The sequence below is a fragment of the Lepidothrix coronata genome, unplaced genomic scaffold, assembly GCF_001604755.1.
Source record: "Lepidothrix coronata isolate B3197 unplaced genomic scaffold, Lepidothrix_coronata-1.0 Scaffold18, whole genome shotgun sequence".
Taxonomy (NCBI): Eukaryota; Metazoa; Chordata; class Aves; order Passeriformes; family Pipridae; genus Lepidothrix; species Lepidothrix coronata.
Window position 1 is genome coordinate 3,017,532 of NW_016690198.1, and position 21,231 is coordinate 3,038,762.

At 41.1% G+C, this 21,231-nt stretch overlaps 1 protein-coding gene across 4 annotated transcripts in view; it reads left to right on the plus strand.

Annotated features, from left to right (window-relative positions):
* Positions 1-8,155, plus strand: part of TRPM3 (transient receptor potential cation channel subfamily M member 3) — a 417,155-nt gene extending 409,000 nt beyond the window's left edge. For 3 of the 4 annotated variants that reach the window (XM_017807295.1, XM_017807296.1, XM_017807294.1), the window contains one exon: positions 1,093-2,542. In XM_017807295.1, the coding sequence (XP_017662784.1) occupies positions 1,093-2,542 (1,450 nt within the window). Of the gene's footprint in view, positions 1-1,092 lie in introns of all 4 variants that reach the window. The other variant, XM_017807293.1, reaches the window with a different exon arrangement.
* Positions 8,156-21,231: the final 13,076 nt, after the last annotated feature.

Consider the following 21,231-nt stretch of genomic DNA (forward strand, 5'->3'; position numbering starts at 1 on the left):
ATAGGGACTACAACCAGAGAAAAATAATTATGCAAAGAAAATTCATATGTGCTAAAGGAATTTCATTGTTTAAAATTGTCAGACTCCACATAAATCCTTCACTTGAGACATTTTAGAAGCCAGAGAATTGAAATGGTTGAAGGCCATTGGCACAGATTAGTACACAATTTACCTAAAGTTGAAAACATTTTTAAATGAGACCGATCAACAATGTAGAAAAAATATACTGAAGTTTAAATTAAATTAAATTGCATATATTGAATCTTACATTCAATTACCTCTTACTATTTTAACCTAATTTTTAATATATATATATTACCAGAGCAGCTAAAAAATTGCTTTAAAATCCATCATTTCAATCCCTAAGCTATTACCAGAGACTACCCAAAGCACTATCACAGTAATGGAGCAATCTTAGTGTGCGTGTCCTGTTGTAGGCTGTATTTGCTTTGATCAGTGTTCTCTTCCTGCAGTTTTCATGCATATTTAACTTAATATAATCTATATTCCACAAAATAACTGATATATTTTTTCTATAAATCTGAGCTAAAAATGAATCAGCAAACAAAGAAACTACCTGCTTAGGTCCACATAGCACTAACTGGTGTAAATCTGGGGCAAATACCAGGAAAAAAATATTATGTTAGCCACCTTCTATGGCATATTGCCTGTTTTCTTTACTTCATTTAGTTCTGCAGTTAGCTGCACTGGTCCTGCCTGTGGCACAATTGGAGACGTGTCATCTGCTATAAGTATTATTCATTCATAACAACCTAAGTAGAAGCTGTGACAGAAGAGAGGCAGTAATTCATGGCAACATTTATGTAATATGTCCTGTCCCTAGGATAAGTCACACCCAATCCTCCTCTCTGCATTATGCAGCAGGTGTCACTCGTTTAACCCACTGGAGCAGTTTCCCGAGCCAGTGGTATTTGTTTGTGGAACTTCTTCTAGCAGGGTTTTGAAGCAGATGAGGTGGTGTAGGTTGCCTTGGGGTTTTGAGACCTCTTCATTGTCAAAAATTTTGGTGACCTGTTAGCTGAACATCACTGCTTTGTAGAAATTAACCTGTTTAATTCTTCCCTTTTTAAGGGTAGAGAATATGGCCATGCGACTAGAAGAAGTAAATGAGCGAGAGCACTGCATGAAGGCTTCTCTGCAGACTGTTGACATCAGACTTGCTCAGCTGGAAGACATGATGGGACGGATGGTGACTGCCTTAGAAAAAATGACTGGCATAGAAAGAGGTGAGACAACTAAGATACGATCCAGGACCTCATCCGACTGCACGGATGCTGCCTACATTGTGAGACAGAGTAGCTTCAACAGTCAGGAAGGAAACGCTTACAAGCTTCAGGAGAGCATAGATCCCACAGGAGAGGAGTCCATGTCCCCAACATCGCCTACGATCACACCCCGCATGCGAAGCCACTCTTTCTATGCAACAAATATGAAGGAAAAGTGTGGGTTGGAAAAGCTGGAAAGCATTTTTAAGGAAAAATCTCCAAGCCTGCATCGGGCAATCAGTTCCCACTCAATAGCAAAAGAAGGAAAGACTCCATTAGCCCCTACAAGCACTTTGTCAATCGCCCCAGACTCCAGAAGACCTTCATCTTGTATAGACATCTATGTTTCTGCCATGGATGAGATGCATTCTGACACAGAACCTCTCGAGAGCTCCATAAATATTCTTGGTCCCGGAGATGCAGCTCTGCAGGCTCACATAGCCTCTTCCCTTTTAGCTAGCAGTGCATACATTAGCAGTACACCTGGTGAAAAAATTTCTGGCAGGAGTCTTGATTATGAGGAAACCTCTGGAATAGAAACAAGGGCATTTTCTTCAGACTACTCACAAATCACCGACTGTCAAATCCCCTGGGATTCAGATCCTCCCTTGTATCACACTTTAGAGCGATCTAAAAGCAGTCGTTACCTGGCTACAACTCCATTTATACTGGAGGAAACGCCCATTGTGAAATCTCACAGCTTTATGTTCTCTCCATCTCGGAGCTACTTCAGCAGCCTTGGAGTCCCAGTCAAAACAGCAGAGTACACAAGTATTACAGATTGTATAGACACGAGGTGTGTGAGTGCTCCCCAGGCCATCGCAGAGAGAGCCAGTTTCCCAGGAAGTCTTGGGGGCAAAGTGGAAGACTTGGGATGCTGCCACCCAGAGAGAGAAGCTGAACTAAGCCACCCAAGCTCTGATCATGAAGACATTGAGGCCAAAGAAAAGAAGGGAATCCCTTTATCTCCTCAAGACAGCAATGCTGCAAGAACTCTGGCCAACAGCATCCCACTTCCAAAAATAGAGCGAGCCAACAGCTACTCTGCAGAGGAGTCCAACATGTTGTATCCTCAGCACACGCGGAAGAGCTACTCTATCAGTGACAAACTCGACAGGCAGCGAAACACAACGGGCCTGCGGAACCCCTTTGAGAGGAGTAAGTCCTCCAGGCCAGAGAGCAGAGGGGACAACCTGTCCATGAGGAGACTGTCAAGAACAGGAGCCTTCTGCAGCTTTGAAAGCAAACACAGCTAGGCTTAGACAAAGCTCACCGGCAGTCAGAGGGTCATCTGTTCTCCAGTGCATTTGCTCAGCAGAATTAAAACCAAAAACCTTCACATTACCAAATGTCAACTCCAGTTGGCATTAGCCACCAGTCAAGGGAGCACATTGTCAATCTCAGTATCGCCCACTGAGGTACTGCATTTTGACCCAGTTGACATTTGCACTTAAGGAAAAAGGGAGGGATGAAAGCTTTACAAAGACTTCGGTAAACAAGAGGAATAACAATCCCCCTTTGTCAAGTCAGAAGAAATAAATTAAGATGTATAAATAAATTAATAAATATCTGCCTTTTATTAGAAGGCATCCTAAAATCTTTGATCATTATTCAAGTTTTTAAGATGCAGAAATTAACTGGCAAAAAGAGATGTACAGTTTAAATGTTCTAAGCTTCAGTCACAACCTCTTTTTCATCTATTTCACCATTGTGATGACTGCTGAAAAGCATTTGTTATTTCTGTAGGAACTGGCAGCAAACAAGACTCCCAAGTCCCTTCCATCCCACACTTGTGGAAATGAAGAAAGGTGAACACGACAACCATAATGTTCACTTGTCTCCTTTTATATCAACTTCTAGTGCCACAGAAAGTTTGTATTCTGAAGAGCAGAAAGGGAAATGAAATGCCTTTTGTACTGCAACTTAAACAGAAGGAGAATTTATGCTAAAATATCAGGTGATTTCCTGTATAAAACAGGCATTCTAGATTCTAGCACAGCTGAGCAAGCTCAGGATGAATGTAATTAAGCGGAATAGTATATATTTATTTTTTTACCACATGTTGTCTCACTAAATCAAAGGATGTGATGGAACAGTAAGAAGAGGGTTATCAGAGCAGAGCATGGTAATATTGTCAGGTTCTTACTGCTCCGTTTAATTATGTACACAAACTGGGGAGATTTATGCACCACACTGCTATCGGGTTCTTCTTGCTGTTCCATTTGAGCTGCCGACTTTTCACATCATTCCCTCAACTAAAAATATACACCTTTTTTTTTCATGTGTACATAGCTGTATTTGAACATTTCAAAGTATACAAGAATTATCAAGCAATCTGAATCCAGATTCATGTAATTAGACTGGAGTTGCTTAAAGGAAGATGTTTTTGTCAGAGGACTGGAAAACACTAAAATTTCTAAATGCTTCTAAGGTAAGTTAAAGAACCAAAGTGAAACTGCAAGTGTCTGTAAAGAGCAAAAGCCATCGGTTGTGACTAGGCTTCCACCGTTCAGCAGCTTATGACACAATGAGCATTTTTTATAGGAGGAAGTGTGTATGAATGGTAGTGCAGTGATGGGTTTTGGTTGAAGACAGTTGTAACTCCACTGAGCTGACCCAAGGGTCCACAATGTCAACCAGACTTTCGAACTTCTCATGAGAAGGTGTCCCAGGTCACAGGTGGAAGGGTATGCAGAAGATTGGAAAAGGGTAGAGAAGCATAAACTGCAACTGGATCAAAATTTCACATACTTTTGAAGGCGAAACATTTAAGCTTTTAAAGAGTTGAAGCTAGTGCTATTAAAAATTAAAGTATCTGTACAATTACCAACAGCTGTTTAGAACCAGCTCCTTTTTGTTATTAAAAATGAATACATGAGTGGGGTACATACTTCCCATTATTTAAATGGGAATTATCTTTCAAAGGCACCTTTGAGAATGCAGGCTGACGTTTTCTCACCAAGTCTTCACACTGGGAGACTCTGAGCACCATCTGAAAGCTAAGTCTGAAAGGCAACAAATCCAGACAGAAAATAATCATCAGCCTCAGGAAAAGAGGCAAAGAAGGGGAAAACATTTAGTTAACAAGTCACTGCGTTGGAAAGTTCAGGAAACAAAGAAATGCAGCAAGGGGATGTTAAGAACAGTGTTTCATACTTCCTGCACCAGTGTGTTCCTTGCTTTCTTCTATTTGTTCAGGCTTTCAATGAGCTAAACTCCACCAAGACAGTGTGTTTATGCAATTGCCTTTCAGCCCATGTGCAGCATTACAGTCACATGGCAATACTAAGAAAGGTCAGAAACCTTTCTGTGCATTATGAAGCATGCTTGTGGCAGGCTGATTGATGAACAATAGCAAAATGCCCAAGGGCAAAGGAACTTTAACAATATGCTTCAAATGTGCCAACTTCTGTTAGCAGCCTTTTCCTAAGGCTTCTCCAATATATCTATCCTTGGTGAGTAGAGGGGGATATTCTCACTTTGTTTTCTTTTGTTACTTTTATGAATGTCTGCTAAAACTATTGTGGACTCTTTCATTTTCACCGTATTACTGGCCTACTCTAGAGGAATTTCAGATTCATTACAAATTCTTTATCAGTGCTTAGTGAATTAGTTCAAGGCATTGGGTTCTCCTCTGGGGTAGATTTCATCTCTTAGTTTGTCAGGGTAAAGGAATTTGCCAAACCTAGAAGCTGTATAAATGTTTAGGATACAGCACCTTATTGATCTGGAGCACACATTCCGGGTAAAATGAAACAGGACACTTTATTTACCTCTTAAAATTTGCCATTATGTATAAAATGTAAATTCAGATGTTAAAAGTGTGATTGCAAGATGTCAGAACACCACTGTTCCTGAATGTTTCCCATTTATTCTATGATGTGGTTTCTACAGAATATATATTATGATGGATGTTAGATTATTTTACCTTCACCTGCTTTTACACATTGCATCAAACTGCTCCTTTTTGAATTTGATGCTAAAACACCTATTCCTTGCAGTGGGACCAGACTTCCCATTCCTAATATTATGATCATTTAGTGAGAGTGGAAGTCTTATCATCCATCATCGTGTAGCTATAGCATGTGCCATATGACATATTCTGTATCAAAGGATAACTTATAAAGTAGACACATATATAGTTGTGACATGTGGTAATATTAGTGAACGTTACAGGACAGTTTTAATATTGCATTATATGGTCTTGTTGTAAATCTGTAACATTCAATAAAATAGCACATGTTGCATCAAGCTTTAAGTTCCACTATCCAATTATTAGCTTACATATGGAATATGCATTTCTTGTCACAATGTGTAAGTTTGGTATGTTTCACACATTTCTTTGTATAGCTCTACTTAAATGTCTGTATGAGCTGATGTATAAACAGCTAATGAGCTGCTGTGGGCCATGACAGATGAGTTGTGATGGTGTGAAAGATGAACTGGCATGTTATGCAAAAGACTATAAGATAAATGAACTTTAATAATATTTTGAAACTCGATTGAGCTTAGCTGTTTGTTTACATATGCTGGTTGACTGAGGAAGCTGTGTGCAGTATTTTATAAATATTTTCCTATAATAATCTGTTCTATTGTTTCCGGTTTAAGTGATTCTATTCTACAGTTGGGGTATACACTTGTCCTAGGTATTGTATTCTAGCACAATATTCTTTCACAATAACAGTGTGATATTACTGAAGTAGTTTCTCTTTCTTACAGTCCAGTCTTTTTTTGTGTCAAAGAAAATGCATGCATTGTTCCATGAGTTTCTTTGGACTACTAGGAGACTTAACATTTTACTATTGCCTGCCTGTAAAGATGAATCCAGTTAGGAATGAATTCAAACTTTTGGATGTTTACATTATTTCCATTATGTTTGATCTTTAGCAAAGTAAGTGATTTTTTTATTATTTTTAAATGACAATTGTATTTTATGAAATTTGAATACTCAATACAAAATGCGAACCTACAGCAGTGCTCAGACATTTGGCTCTCTCTTTTTTTGGAAGAGATAAGGTGCTACATTATTGTTCTTAGCACAAGTGCCAGTTAACAAATGGCAGTGAGGGGATAATTTGAAAATATAATAAAAAACCAAAACATACATTCATCTACGTACGGAAATCCCTCTGGGTTCCAGACATAGATTAATTTTTTTCTTTAATTTTCCATTTATAGATTTTTTGGTAAAAAAAAAAAAGAAAAACAACAAAACTGATTTGTACCTTTTGTGGAATGGATAGCCTTTTGTCAGGGGATAAATATCTTAGTTAGGTATATTTTTTGTATGAGAAGAAAATGATTTGTTTCTTAGAAACTGTCAGTGCATGGAAAATGCAACTACATGAATAACTGCTCAAAAAATGTGCTGGTAGCAGCACACAGCCTTAGTCCAATGACTGCAGTCAGAGCAAACAAGTATCTGTCCTGAGAGCATTAGTTATCAAAGGTATTAGACTGAACCAGTGAAACAAAATGCTCTGTAAACTCGTGGTGCAGATTTTCAAAACAAGCATAAATGTCTTGTTATGTTGCTCAGGTTAAACACTTAAGAGGATCTGATAATCACCAGAAGGGAAAATGTGAGCTGGTCATTCCTGGATTTCCCTGGGAATGCTTAAGTAGTTGTGATGTCTCTCCCCTGCTTAAAAATGATAATATATTTGCATTTTTGCACAATATGCGTAACTGTTTTAAGAAAGGCCACATTTTCAGTTCTGCTGAAAGACAGCAGGCATAGATCATCTTCTTCAAAAGAGATGGGAAAGATTCCTAGCATGGATTTTTCCTTCAGCCACCTCAAATGAAAACACAGTCCCAGCTGGGATTAAGTAAAGTATTGGGGGCGTCTGCTCACCTACTGAAGCCCTTCATTACTGTAGGTGGTATTCACTGTCCTTGCCACACATTGGCACAAAAGCAGTAGTATTGAATGCGGAGGGACTTTGTTTCTGCACCCCAATGAGAGTTACCCTGCTTTATAGCCAGTCATACAGTGAACACTACAGGTCACACAGGTTTCTCGTCTCCAAGACTGACTACAAACTATGGTCTTACTGATGCTGGTGCAAATCTGCAGAAAATCCACTGATTTGAATGGCATACTCTGACTTTTGTCAGGAGATGGATTTATTCTGCATTTCTAACTCTATATTACTTTGAGCCATAGCATGGGTTACACTAAATTATCTTCAAGCTGGAAGCCTAATGACAGAGCCTTTGAGCCAGACTGGTTGTGAAACAGTCTCTGACCTTTTAATTTCTGCTGTATGCTTTCAGATCTGTCGAAGAGCCACACAATACTTATTTCAAAGAGCTATTAGGAAAAAACATTTGATTATTAAATTGCTGCTGTTTCTGCTGCAGGGAGGTGATAACTCTTGTTTATTTTAGTATTTGGGAGGGAGGGGGAAGGGACAGAAGAGGGAATTGGATGTGAAATACAGTTTTATGCCTGTACAAGAGTAAATTGTATTAAAGTTATATCCTTTTTCCACCGCTGCAATTGTTGTACATGAGGAGAGTCTATTTGCTGCTACTGCTGTCTGGAACAGTGTTTGCAATATACTATACTCATAGCTATTTAATCGTTTATTATTTGGGCTATCATTTTTAAGTGTATAACAATCATTTATAAAGGGATAAAAATTATTAAAATGTCATTTTAAACAAATTCCTACTAATACAAAGCTTTTCAAGTATGATTTGTCTAAATGTACATAACTAGGGAAAATGGTCCTTTCCAAAGTCTACTGGATTCACAATGCACTTTTAGACTGTGTTTAGATGCGTAATAAAGAGCAGAAGTTGGCAATTACTACAGTAGAACTTTCTGAAATTTCTGTAACAATTGTTTTGCAATAAAAAAAGAGATGTAGATAAAAACATCTGTTCTTACTGGAGCATTTATTTACGGTCATTTATTTTCAAAGCAATAAAGCAATGATGTAATGACAGCTGCTTTTCTCTAAGATCTCTCACTGCTTTAGTTCTAACCTTACAGCTTTAAAGAAAACCAAAGCATTTACTCTACTGTGCACAGGGATTCTAAATGCAGTAAGTTATTTTCACCTCTGAGATCAGGTTTCATTCACATGTCCCTTATTCTGGCCAATATGAGAACCAAGATGTACTTCTCAGTGTGTTTATTTAAAAGGAAGAAATGATTTCTTTTCTTTGTAGATACCATTTCAGAAAAGGGAGAACATAAGCATTAATTGCAGATCTTCTTTAAATTGCATCCACATAGACTGGAAGAAGCATGCTCCTTTGTATGACAGATGGATGGTATCACTGGCTCTTGTAGCTAAAGAAGGTTTATTAAAACCAGAGGGCACCAGGTAATCCACTACCTGTATCCTCCTCTGAACTGAAAACTGACCTTGCTCAAGAATGAAATCATTGTCTCTCTCCTCATGCAGCTACAACCAGCCCTGATACTTCCTCACAAAAATGGTGAAAAAAACATTACTGACACAAAATCTGCCAAGTTCAGAACCTTCTGTCTCCACAAATATACCCCCTGCAGCGCTACAGGCTGGGCACAGAGTGGCTGGAGAGCAGCCAGGCAGAGAGAGACCTGAGAATTTGGATTGACAGGAAGCTGATCATGAGCCAGCAGTGTGCCCAGGTGGCCAAGAAGGCCAAGGGCATCCTGGCCTGGATCAGGAACAGTGTGGTCAGTAGGACCAGGGAAGGGATTCTGCCCCTGTACTCAGTGCTGATGAGGCCACACCTGGAGTACTGTGTCCAGTTCTGGGCCCCTCAGTTCAGGAAGGATATTGAGGTGCTGGAGCAGGTCCAGAGAAGAGCAACAAGGCTGGTGAAGGGACTCGAGCACAAGTCCTATGAGGAGAGGCTGAGGGAGCTGGGGGTGTTCAACCTGGAGAAGAGGAGGCTCAGGGGAGACCTCATCACTCTCTACAACTCCCTGAAAGGAGGTTGTAGCCAGGTGGGGGTTGGTCTCTTCTCCCAGGCAACTATCAGTAAAACAAGAGGGCATGGTCTTAAGCTGTGCCAGGGGAGGTTTAGGTTAGATATTAGGAAGAAATTTTTTACAGAAAGGGTAATCAGGCATTGGAATGGGCTGCCCAGGGAAGCGGTGGATTCTCCATCCCTGGAGGTTTCTAAGATGAGACTGGATGTGGCACTTAGTGCCATGGTCTAGTAACCATGGTGGTAGTTGATCAAGGGTTGGACTTGATGATCTCAGAGGTCCCTTCCAACCCAGCTGATTCTATGATTCTATAAAATAAGCCTTCACTGAGATAATAATGTGTTTTAGCTAAATGCGAAAGAAGCACAGGAAACAAACATCCAATTGCATAAGAAGGATTTCAGAGACTCAAAATAGTTCTGCACAGATCAGTCACACTTCAGGAGAGAAATGGTTCAGGGGAGTGTTCTTTATTTTAGATGTCTGAGAAGGAAAGCCTAAATTTCTTGACCAGATTTTATTTCATCCTTTCTCAGGATTTCTCATCCTTTCACTGCCATTCAGTGAACACTGGGAGTTTAAAGCTTTCAAAAACAAAAATAAAAAATAAATCTGTGCCAGACAGTTGTCATTATGCTTCTTTCCAGGTAACACTCTATCTCTGGTCTCCCTGCAATTTTTCACAGTAACAAATTCCACCTAAATTCAGCCAATTAGTAAGTGCTGGGGAAAAAAACAGCATCACTAACCTTGATTTTAATTCCCTTGAGCTGCAGTCTGGTAGCCTTTAGGGCAGTGGTCTAGTCTCTTTTAATCTCATTAGCGCATAATGGAAAAGAATGCCATTTAACGTACACTGTGGCAGCCAACCTGATTCATTATCCCCATGACTGAGTACAGCAACAGCTCACAGTTACACTAGCCCTCGCTGTCTTTGCATACAAAGCCCAAATTTCACCCTGTTACACTTTTGGAACAAGAAACATAAACCCCCAGCATTCCATTATTTTGACATTTGAAGTAACTGATTGCGGGCATAAGTAGTGTATTTTTTGGATTATATTTTTTGGAGGCAATAATGACAAGCAGTATCTGAGAGGACTATAGTGTGCTCATGTGAAATAACAGTAGCAGTCTGTGGACAGTAACAGATATCTAAATGCAGATGATACAAGCTACTTTTGTAGGGAACTATGGATGGAACTGCCTTTGCTAGTCTGAATTCCAAACCAAGAAGTTTCACAGTGGTACAGATGGTTGGCAAGACTGATATGCTCCTACCACCTTCTAAAACTTAAACTTTATGGCTACACTTTTCCTCAATTAAACACGTAGCCAGAGGTTGAACAGCCACATGTGCACCACAGAATCAGTCTATGGAGGTGATAGAATTATCCTCGCAAAATATTCCAGTCTTTTTTTGTTCAAAGTATGCAAGATGAGAATTTCCCTAGTAGGCTTGGAAAATAACATATCAAGACTCTAAGAACATAACAGAAAATGTTAATACATAATCTTTTCTTTATTTGAGAGATGACAAAAAAAAGTCAACTACCCATGTAGCATTTCACTAGTCACTAAATAAAGTCTTGATACTAAAATTGCATCTTTAGCAAAAAAAAAAAATTCTCTGAAAATATCAGCAAAATCACTAAATCTGATTGAAGAATTATATTCTGCAAAAACTCTTAGGAAATATTAGTCACAAATCTGAATTATAACCCACATCTGCTAAACCATAGTAACTGCACTGTAACTTGTGGAGGAGAGGGAACAGACAAAGGGTGTGTGCAAATGGGAAACAGGGAAAACTAATTTACTTAAAGGAAAATATGGACAATCAACTCTAAAATTTATATTCCTCTTACACTATATGGCCAGATCCCACTTTTTTCCCGAGGGAAACAAACTTGGTAAATGTCAATAGTGTGAGTTTATAATTAATCCATTTCTACCATGGTATCTATTTTGCTAAGACTGTACTAAGTCCCTCAGAGAATCACAATTTAGCCAAAAATTTACAGCAAAAATGGCTAATCTGTGCTTACTGTAGAATAAATAGTCCACATCTCAGAGGATCTGTGGACTATTTTTTGATGAATATCTAAAAGGACATTCACTTTGTTGCAGTCTTATCTGAGGAATGGTGAATAGCTGTCCTGTTACAAGAATGGGCCAAAGATTCATAAGATGTGGCCTGGTCGTCAGTTCCCCGGAGGTCATTTTCTCCCTGAAGAATTTTGGCTTTCTAACCAGAGCAGATGGCTTGCATCTCCACCCCAGTTCAGGTATGTCAGAGAGGAACAGCAGCCACAACGGGAAGTACACAGCAATGCAGGGACATTCCTTCCCCTTTCCTCACTGAGCAGAGTCACAGCTAGGGATTACATTAGTTTTTGTGTACTTATTTAGATTATTAATAAGATTCATCCAAAGGTAAAGCAAGGTTGCTTCCTTTCTATGAAACGGAGGTAAGCCACTTTTTATAGGCTGTGGGCCTGGTTTTATGAACAGAAATTCCCCAGGGTGGGAAGGCAGATGGGTCCAGTTCAACTGGAGTGCTGCAGTGGATGGCTGTAAACCCTTCAGAAGGAATAGGCGAGGAAGGAGAGGTGGTGGGGTAGCCCTGTATGTTTTGACTGGCTAGAGACTGACAATGGTGATGATAGGCTTGAATGTTTATGGGTAAGAAACAGATATAGTGGTAGGAGTCTGTTCGAGACCAGCCAACCAGGATGAACATACAGATAAAATATTCTCTGAGCGCTTGGTGAAGTCTCACAGTCACTGGCCCTTGTTCTTGAGGGGGACTTCAACTTTCCAGATGTCCTCTGGAAATACAGAAAAGGGGAAACCGTCCAGAAGGTTGCTGGGGACCGTGGCAGGTAAGTTCCTGACATGACTGGTGAGTGAGCCAACTAGGGAAGGTGCCTGCTGGACCTGTTGTTTGTGAATAGAGAAGGACCAGTGGGTGACGGGATGGTTGGAGACCATCTTGGGCTCAGCGATCATGAAATTATTTCTGATTCTCGGAGAAGCGAGAAAGGAGGTCATCAGAACCACCACTGTGGAATCCCAGGGACAGACTTTGGCCTGTGTATCTGCCTGGCCAATAGAGCCTTTGGGAGGAAGTTCTGAAGGGCAAAGTGGCCCAGGGATGCTGGACATTCTTTAAGACAGAAATCTTAAAGACGCAGAGGTAGGCTGTCCCAAAGTCAGGAAAGATGAGCTGTCAGGGCAGAAAACTGGCCTGGCTGAACAGAGAGCTTTGGTGGGAACTCAAGGGAAACAGATCAAACATGTATCACCTTTGGAAGAAGAGGCAGACAACTTAGGAACACTACAAAGGCGTCACGAGCTTGTGGAAGGAGAAAATCAGAAGGACCAATGCCCGACTAGAACTTAATCTGGTTACGGCCATAAAAGACAATAAAAAATGTTTCTATAAATACATCAGCAACAAAAGGAGGACTAAGAAAAATCTCAGTGATCTCTCTGAGCTCAAAGACAACAAGGTGTGTGTGGGGGAGAGAGGAACTGAAGGTATGGTGAGCAGAGGTGAAACAGATTTTTTTTTCTATCTTATGAATACATTCCTACTTGGAATTGATCCCTGCCTGGATAAGGCTGTTGGATGAGGCCCATTGTCCTCCAGGACGTAAATCTGGGTTTCTAGTGCTATGCAATGTAGAACCTAAGCCCTGGAAAAAAGCAGGGTTTAAGACCTAGTGTCTTAAGACACGGCATCAGGGATGTCGGGGTATTTTCAGGCAATATAGCACTGCGGACATTTACAGGGAAACAAGTTCCTTTAACAGGAGCTGATCCCACTCACCTTGCAGCACCTCCACTAGTCCTAGCCCTAGGATAAGTTGAGCTGGCCTTACACTAACTGTGTAATGCGTGCTTCGGTTTGCTTGCACCTACATCAGGGGTGGGTGTAAGCCCTCCCGTTGGGGGATGGATGGATCCACTAGGTCTGGTAACTTCAGCATTGAGTTGGCAGGAGAAAATATTACAGCAGATCAAACAGTTTTTAGGTTCAGAAGAAGTTGCACAAAAGAAATATACATTAAAAACATATTAACACGCGTTCCTGCTCAGTTGAAGTTTATCACTGGAATTTAATTAAGCATTTTCCAAACTCTGTACTACAACGCAATACAAAATAGTGCCCAGTATGCATTATTTATTAAAACTGCATTGCTAATGATTTCAGGTTTAAGAAAGGACCAAGAGCTTTATCTTGCCTCTGCTAAGATGGAAACATTTAATAACTGCTCCTTTCTGTTCTGGTGGAATCAAAATGTCTTAATATGTTTTAACAGAAGAAATACTTTTTAAATGCAAACATGTTTTAATGGAAGTTATAATCCAAGATAGGGGAGGGAAACCACTCATTCTCTGCACTGGATGCTCAGACAGTACAGGAAGTAGCAACGCACTTGGATCCAGGGAAGACTGGGCAAGTGTGGTGCCCTATACGTTCTGGTTCCCACAGACCGGTGTCTGTGGAATTTCCCTTCCTTAAAGGTACATGCAGAACCGATCACTGTGCCTGAACATGTCAGATCTGGATGACCTGATGGGACAGTACTCAGGAACCAGAACCTCTCTGTCGCACTGAGTCCTGGCTACCTTTTGGTAACGTGACACATTAAGAACTGACGTCTGTGAATTTAGACAGCTTCCAGATTTGAAAGGGCTGTGTCGGTAAGCTCTACCTGTACCTAAAGTAATGTATGCTGAAAGCCAGAGGCATTCAAAAGCTGAATGGAGGGATACTGGAAAACGTGTGTTCTACGTGGTAAGGAAACACATCATTTCAAACCATTTTCCTTGGCTGTCTGTCCAGATGCGCCCCAGAGGCAAGGATGAGGCTCATCCCCTCGGGCAGCAGTGCTGGGGCTGCTCTCCCGCTGGCAGCTCTGCCGCAGCCCGAGCCGCTCCCGCGCTGCCCCCGCACACCGCTGGCTCTGCCGGCACGTCCAGACGCCGCCTCGGGGACGTGATGCCATTTCGCGGCAATGTGACCGCTGGATGTCACTGTTTGATCTCCGAGAGACAGCCACAGGGACACTTCCTGCTGTCTCGAAATAAGGGAATTGGGGTCCTTAAGGACAAAACAAGCAACCCACCCACTCCCCAAAAGGACAGAGCTTCCCAGCGTGCCCCAGGACAGCTGTTTGTAGCATCCCTTGTTGAGAGAACAGGTGACAAAGGAGCACCAGGGGACAAGCAGGGCCCCTGCTATAGCAAAGGTGACACCACAAGGCTGATTGCTGGCTGAACCACAGCGAACTTCAGCTGAGATACTCTACCAGTTTCAGCTTATGAACACCAGCAGGCTGAAGCAGGAAGCCCTCTGAAGTAAATTCTTGGGTCTCTAGATAAACTCTGGACTCTTGAGCGGACAGACCCGCCACTGTGTAAAGCAAGAGACTCTGGAGACTTGGAGGAACAAGGAGAGTGCCTGGTCTATTTGCATTACCCATGCTCATTGCAACTTTTCTAAGTCCTAGATGAAGAGAATTGCGTAAATAGCATAACTGTTTAGGTGGAAGCCATCATCAGTTTGGAATTTAACTATGTATGGGAATGGCAACGCTATTTCCTATCTAGGGAAACATCAGGAAATCTTTGTTGTGTTTTAATAGCTCAGAATTTTGCTAAACATTGCACTCTTTAGGGTTGAAATTTCGTGGGCTGGTTCCTGGTTGGAGGGAAAGACAGCCAGGGAAACATGAAAAAACATGTCCATGCTAAAATAATATGACACAATTGTACTCTAATCAAGCCACAAAACCTTCCCCAGCATAGGCCTGCCCTGGCTTTAAACCAGGCCTGGGCATAGAAAGGCTGAAAAGGGAAAGGTTGTCTGTATAAAAAGGTTTCTTCCATCAAGGGACTTTTGGAAATCTGTTGAGACAGGGAGCCACAGAAAATGCTGTATTGACCGTGCACTGGGCACCTGGCACCTCTCTTGCACTGGGGTGGGCTGAGGCACGCTGTCCTTGGGGGTTGTTATTCAGAAGACAACATCCTTGAAGAACAAGGTGATATGACAACTATGTCCTTCCCATTTTCTGAATTTCTGGCACCGTTTTCTTGTGGGTGGAAGTCAGTGGGAGTTGCTCTCTGAGCAACTCAGGAGGTCTGCAAAGAAGTCCTGGGAGAAAATTAGAAGAGCCAAAGCCCAACTGGAACATGATGTGGGGGGAAACATGGTGGCAAAGGAGGAGAAATAGGCTGAGGTACTTAACGCCTTCTTTGCCTCAGTCCTGAAGAAGACCAGTTGTTCTCCGGGTGCCCAGACCCCTGAGCTGGAAGACAGGGACAAGGAGCAGAATGAAGCCTCCAGAATCCAAGGGGAAATGGTTTGAGCTGCACCACTTAGACCCACACAAGTCTATGAAGCCAGATAGAATCCACAGAAAGGTACTGAGGAAACTGGCAGAAGGGCTCACCAAGCCACTTTCCATCATTCACCAGCAGTCCGGGCCAACTGGGGAGGTCCCAGATGACTGGAAGTCAGCAAATGCGATGCTCACGTAGAATACCAGTGAGGGTGTGACATAGAGGGGAACTGGATGTATGGTGAACAGAAGCAGGACGGCCTTTTTTTTCTATCTTATGTACGCATTCCAGCTTGGAAGAGGCTTCCCAGAGAAGTTGACAGGCTTAAGATGAGTACCCTTGGAGGTATTTATAAGATGTGATGCTGTGGTGCTTAGGAACATGGTTTAGTGGTGGAGTTGGCAGGTTTATGGTTCAAGTCAATGATCTTAAAGGTCTTTTCCAACCTAAGTAATGCTTAAATTCCTTGTGCATTGCTGTATAATGCCAAAACTCCTGAAAAAGCATCTCCCCGATATGGACCTAAATCTTCCAACAGAGGATTTCTCTGCCTTTTCTTCTGCTCTCATGTACAAGTAGCAGGAAGAAGTGTGTGTATGCTATGTTCACCCTTTAGGACCAAGAACCCTTCTTTTTACAATATTCATCAAGGACATGAAAAAATTGGGTACAATCCCTCCTCTACATCAAATTTGTCTAAGACAAATTCCTCTCTTCCACCTCCCCAGAAAGTTGCTAATCACTTTTCCATCTGTAAGTATTTTTGGGCAAAGCAGATTCTCAATCAGAAGACTGTTGAAAGCTATTCCTCAAGCCAGAGGGCTCCAAAGCTACATTGAGGCATTCCCTTGGTGCAATTTGAAGAGTGTCAGGCAGAGATGGTACTGTAAAGTGTGGGAAAACTTTCAAAGTTTGGAGTGCTTTTTACATCTACATAATAGAAAGGGACAACGATGATATAACCAGCTGTTTATCCTGCTCCCTGTTTTATCACACGTTCTGAGTTGGCCCTCCTGGGCTTGGAAATCAAAAGAAGAAGGCAGAGGGAGAAAAAACTGTTAAAAAATTCCTTGATGGATTTCATACATCAGCCAAGCTCCTGGCTATCTGAGAAAATCTGCATAGAAGGTAATGGGTATGTCTCCCCCAAAAGATTTTGAAAAAACACGGGCAGTTATGAACTTGAGGTACCTAGTGCATTAGCCAACTACTAAGCAGATTTATCAATCTAACTTTTGTGCACAGTTGTTTCAAACAGCCATTATATTAAATTATTTTGAAGACCTGATGCTAAATCGCACTCTGCTTCAGTTTCATGTCTGCCAACAGAAACATTGCACAAGAGAAAGGTCTGAAGGTGGTTAAGGCTTGTATTAAACATTTTAATTCCCTACAATATCACATCTTAAACCAGTCTAATAATCTGAAATTAGGGAGGGGTTTTACTGGTATCTATTTAATGCAGAGCAAAAGCTGAACCAAAGAAAAACCTGACTACTGCACCCACCCAAGCAGCTGAGCAAAGACAAGACTCACAGCTTTATTGCTCTCAGGGATCTGAGCCCCATAGAACCACCTGTAATACATCTTTTTCTCTATCAAAATAATAATAATAATAATAATAATAATAGTAATAATAATAATAATAATAATATACTATCCAGGATTGAAAAAAAATCCCGGCAATCCAGAGCTGCTAGTCTATCCTTCTGAAACACTTGTAGTCAGGTCTAAGCTGAGCTCAATTTAGAGAAGGGGCTTGGATAGCCTGAAAGATATAAGTTCCTCTGCTTTGCACTTTGAGGTTTCCTCAAACATAAATTCATTAAAGCAGGGAACCAACTCTTCTGCTCAATACTCTTCACAGTTCATGTCTTCATACGTTTGCAATCAAAATATCAAAACCAGTACTAAATGAACATTCAGAAACATTAAGTAACCCTTGTTATACCGCTGTGCATGTGCTTGTGTTTCCACTGTGGTGAGTTGAACAGCCGCTTAGCAGTCTGGATATACAAATAGCAAATAAATCTTGATGAAAGTGAACACCTAACATGAACACAGAGATCAAAATTGATATTTTACTGTCTAAATAGAGCAAAACTTTCAAAATTACACTCATCACTAACAATTCCCTTCAGGTAGAAAAATAAACATCAGTAGTTGTGCTTTCTGAACACTGTATCAAAAGTGCAAATGGAAGGAGAAACAGACACTTTGAAGACCAAAGTCTCACCTTGTTTAAGCCCAAATTGCTCAAGTGTTGCTCTGCTGAACTCCACAGTTACTCAAACTGCACATTTAAATAATAGAAGTGTAAATAAATAATGTAAATAACTAGTAGGAAAACTTGTCACAACAAATGAAATCAGCCTGACCTGCAGTACAGTGGGATCGGTGATGCTGGCTTTCTGTTCCAAATGGAGAACCATCTAAACTCAGATGAGTAAGAGCTGCCTCAGATTTTTCTTCACAGGATGCATCAACCTTACTTTTCTTATGGCTTTCTACAAAAAAAAATCATTTCAGCCCACTTCTCATATGGACTAGTAGAGCATAAACCATGTGGGCTGCAGTGATTCATCAGAATTTACATGGTAACTACATGCAAGGTTTCATCTCCTTTCAATAGGGCAGACCAGCTTAACAGCCCTGAACTGCTGTGTGAAAGTTATTGTTAGAGTAGCAAAACATTGCTCTATCTGCAGCACTAGAGTCCCAGTAATCAGAGCTCAAAGAAAAGGAGTTACAATTATCTTTTACTCCAGTCATAGCAGCACACTGCAGCCACATACTTCTATTACTGCCATTATTGATGGCCACATTTCTAAATCTAACATCAGACTCCTAAAGCCTACTTGTGCCCACAAATTATTGTAATTCATAGCTGATGATTAGACAGAGCTGTAATCAATGAAAAGTTCAGCTAAAAATCCCTTTTACTCCTCCTTTCAGTCAGCATTTTCGAGCAACTTCCTGAGCCAAATCTTGGAAATAAAAGATCTGCAGCACCTGTTGACACCTGTCAGCTCACTGTTGCCCCATATACACAGATGGTACACTGAGCCAAACAGCAACTCATGAGGCCAACATGGATGTGCAGGCTGAACTCTACTAGCCAGATGCCACCTTTCCTCCTGCAAAATTAGGTGACATGGGAGATGGGGGCAGAGAATGTCTGATTAGGCAGCATTTAGGTGAAACTGCAGCTGTAGCAAAGCACTGTACAACACTACAGTAATATCACAGAGAATCACAGAATATTCTGAGTTGGAAGGGATGCACAAGCATCATCAAGTCCAATTATTAAACGAATGTCTCACAAGGATTGCACCTACAACCTTGGTACTATTAGCACCAGCAATGTTTAGATGCAAGATCTGTAATTACCCACTTAACACACATCCCAGCTGTCCAACTATCAGCAAGAAAAGGTTAGGACATCCCAGAGTAATGGGAGTAGTGAGTGGCACAAATTGACCCTAAGGTGCAACAGAGTTCCAGAAGAGTTTGTTATGGTAACCTGGGACTATTGACCTCCCCCACCTGCAGATGTAGAGTCCCAAGCACAGTTGGACAGTAACCTGGGGTAGATCACCCCCACCACCACCACCTCTGCGTGTACACCTGCACGGGTGCCAGCGTGGTGCCCGGCTGCAGATCCCACAATCCAGGCAGCAGCACCTGCATTACACCCACAAGGTCCCTGATGAGCAGAACAGAACGTTGCATACGTGTGGTTCACTAATCAGCGCCAGTTTCATGATCCACCCCTGCAGTGCTTTCCCTGAGCCCCATTTCCAAGCAGGGCTCCACTGCCCTGGGTCTCCATTGGATCAGTGCCAGTGTCACAGGGCTCCCACTGTGGTAATGCTGCACTTTCCATGAAGCCAAAGTTTTCACTTGCTGAGTGCTGTGCCTCATCCCTGAGGAATCTGCACAGGCCTTTTGTTTGTAACAGGTGTGATGAAGCTAGCTGAGGAGCTTCAACAGGTGAGGCTCTGGGAAGTTCACGAGTCATTTGCTGCAAGCTGCATGGTCACTGCTGTCCTAAATGGGGGCATAACATAAACCACCATTCCATTTCAGTGGGGAAGTGTCTCCAAGTAAAAAAGAGCAGCTGCAAAACCAAGGGCTCAGAAGTAGAAATGGAGAATCATAAAAGAAGGTCTAAGCACTTTCAAAGGAGGTTACTTTAATAAACTTGTAGTTTGTAGGTACACCCTGAGATTAGACCTTTTAGCTGCAATTGCTTCAGTTACATGTCTTTGGGTCACAGATGATCTTTACAGATCATTTCTTATCACGCTTTTGCTTCAGGTGCATTCATTTGCTGCAGTGTTGCTACAGTGAACCAGCACGTATGGCCCACCACAGGGCCTCAGTAAGCAGATTGCTGATAACCTTTCTTGGCACAGATTTACTTGGATTTTGATTCACAGAAGGAGCATAGTTATGTTGAGTGCTTCATAGGCCACTAACAATGTTATAACAGTTTCCATCCACAACAGTATATGATATGGGAATAGTCATGTGAGTTTTTTAGCTTTTAAACTTTTTCTGTACAGATGGTGGATTATGAACACCAGCTGAAAGGGTCATACTGCTCTCAAATCTTCCCATTTTCATGTTAGAAAAGTGTTCTCCAGAGGACTCAACTCAGACTTTGTCCCCTACCCCTAAAACCAGTGACATGTTCACACATTTCTGTGGGCTTCTTACCTGTATTTGTTCACCATGCATCTGCCACCAAAAAAAAAAAAAAGAAAAAGATAAGTAGTGTGATATAATTTATCTTATAGCTTGAAAATACTCACTTTAACTTTGTAAAAAAGTACTGGAAAATGGCCAAATTGCTAGAAGCCAGAAAGAGCAATGTCCTACAAGTAAATAGAAATTATACAGTAAGCTTCACATTGTTATAAATTTTAAGGTCATTTTGGGCCAATTCTTTTTATCAATACAGTAATTTACTTTTATGAAGCTCAGCTCTGTTAGCAAACAGTACATAGACTTTTTGGACATACATTGGTCTTTTCAGAATCACTCTCTTCTTGAACAATCTGTCAAATATCTGCAAAATGCTTTCTTAGCTTTTAACTGGTTGCAAGAAGCTCATTCTCTCTGACCAGATAATAAAAGAATAAGACATTTTAAGTTCTCTGACAAATTGGAGTATATCCAAATCCTTCTCTGGGAAATTGATTTTTTTCACATATGATTTTGAAACATGTTTTGTAAAAGATTTTGCAACTACCAATCAAAACCTGTGCTTCAATTAGGATTTAGGGAAAATCCATTCCTTACAAAATATGCAGGCTTTGAGGTGAAAGCATAACGTGAGTCTTCTTCCTACTCAATTCTAGGAAATTGGAATTTAATAGTTCTACTTTTATTTAATTAAGCTACGACTTGGGATCAGATATTTTAAGATGTTTAGCACCTAATTCTTCATGAGTAGTTTAATATGCAAATACCCAAGAAGCTTAGTTTTTTTCCTTCAGCCAAATAGTCTTTTTACAATTGAGCTATTGAGGTTAATCAAAAGGGTCGTAGATTAAGCCACAGTGAGTTACTCGGGGCCTCTGGTGGTCTAGTGGTTAGGGTGCAGGACTCTCACCGCTGCAACCCAGGTTCTATTCCCGGCCCCCC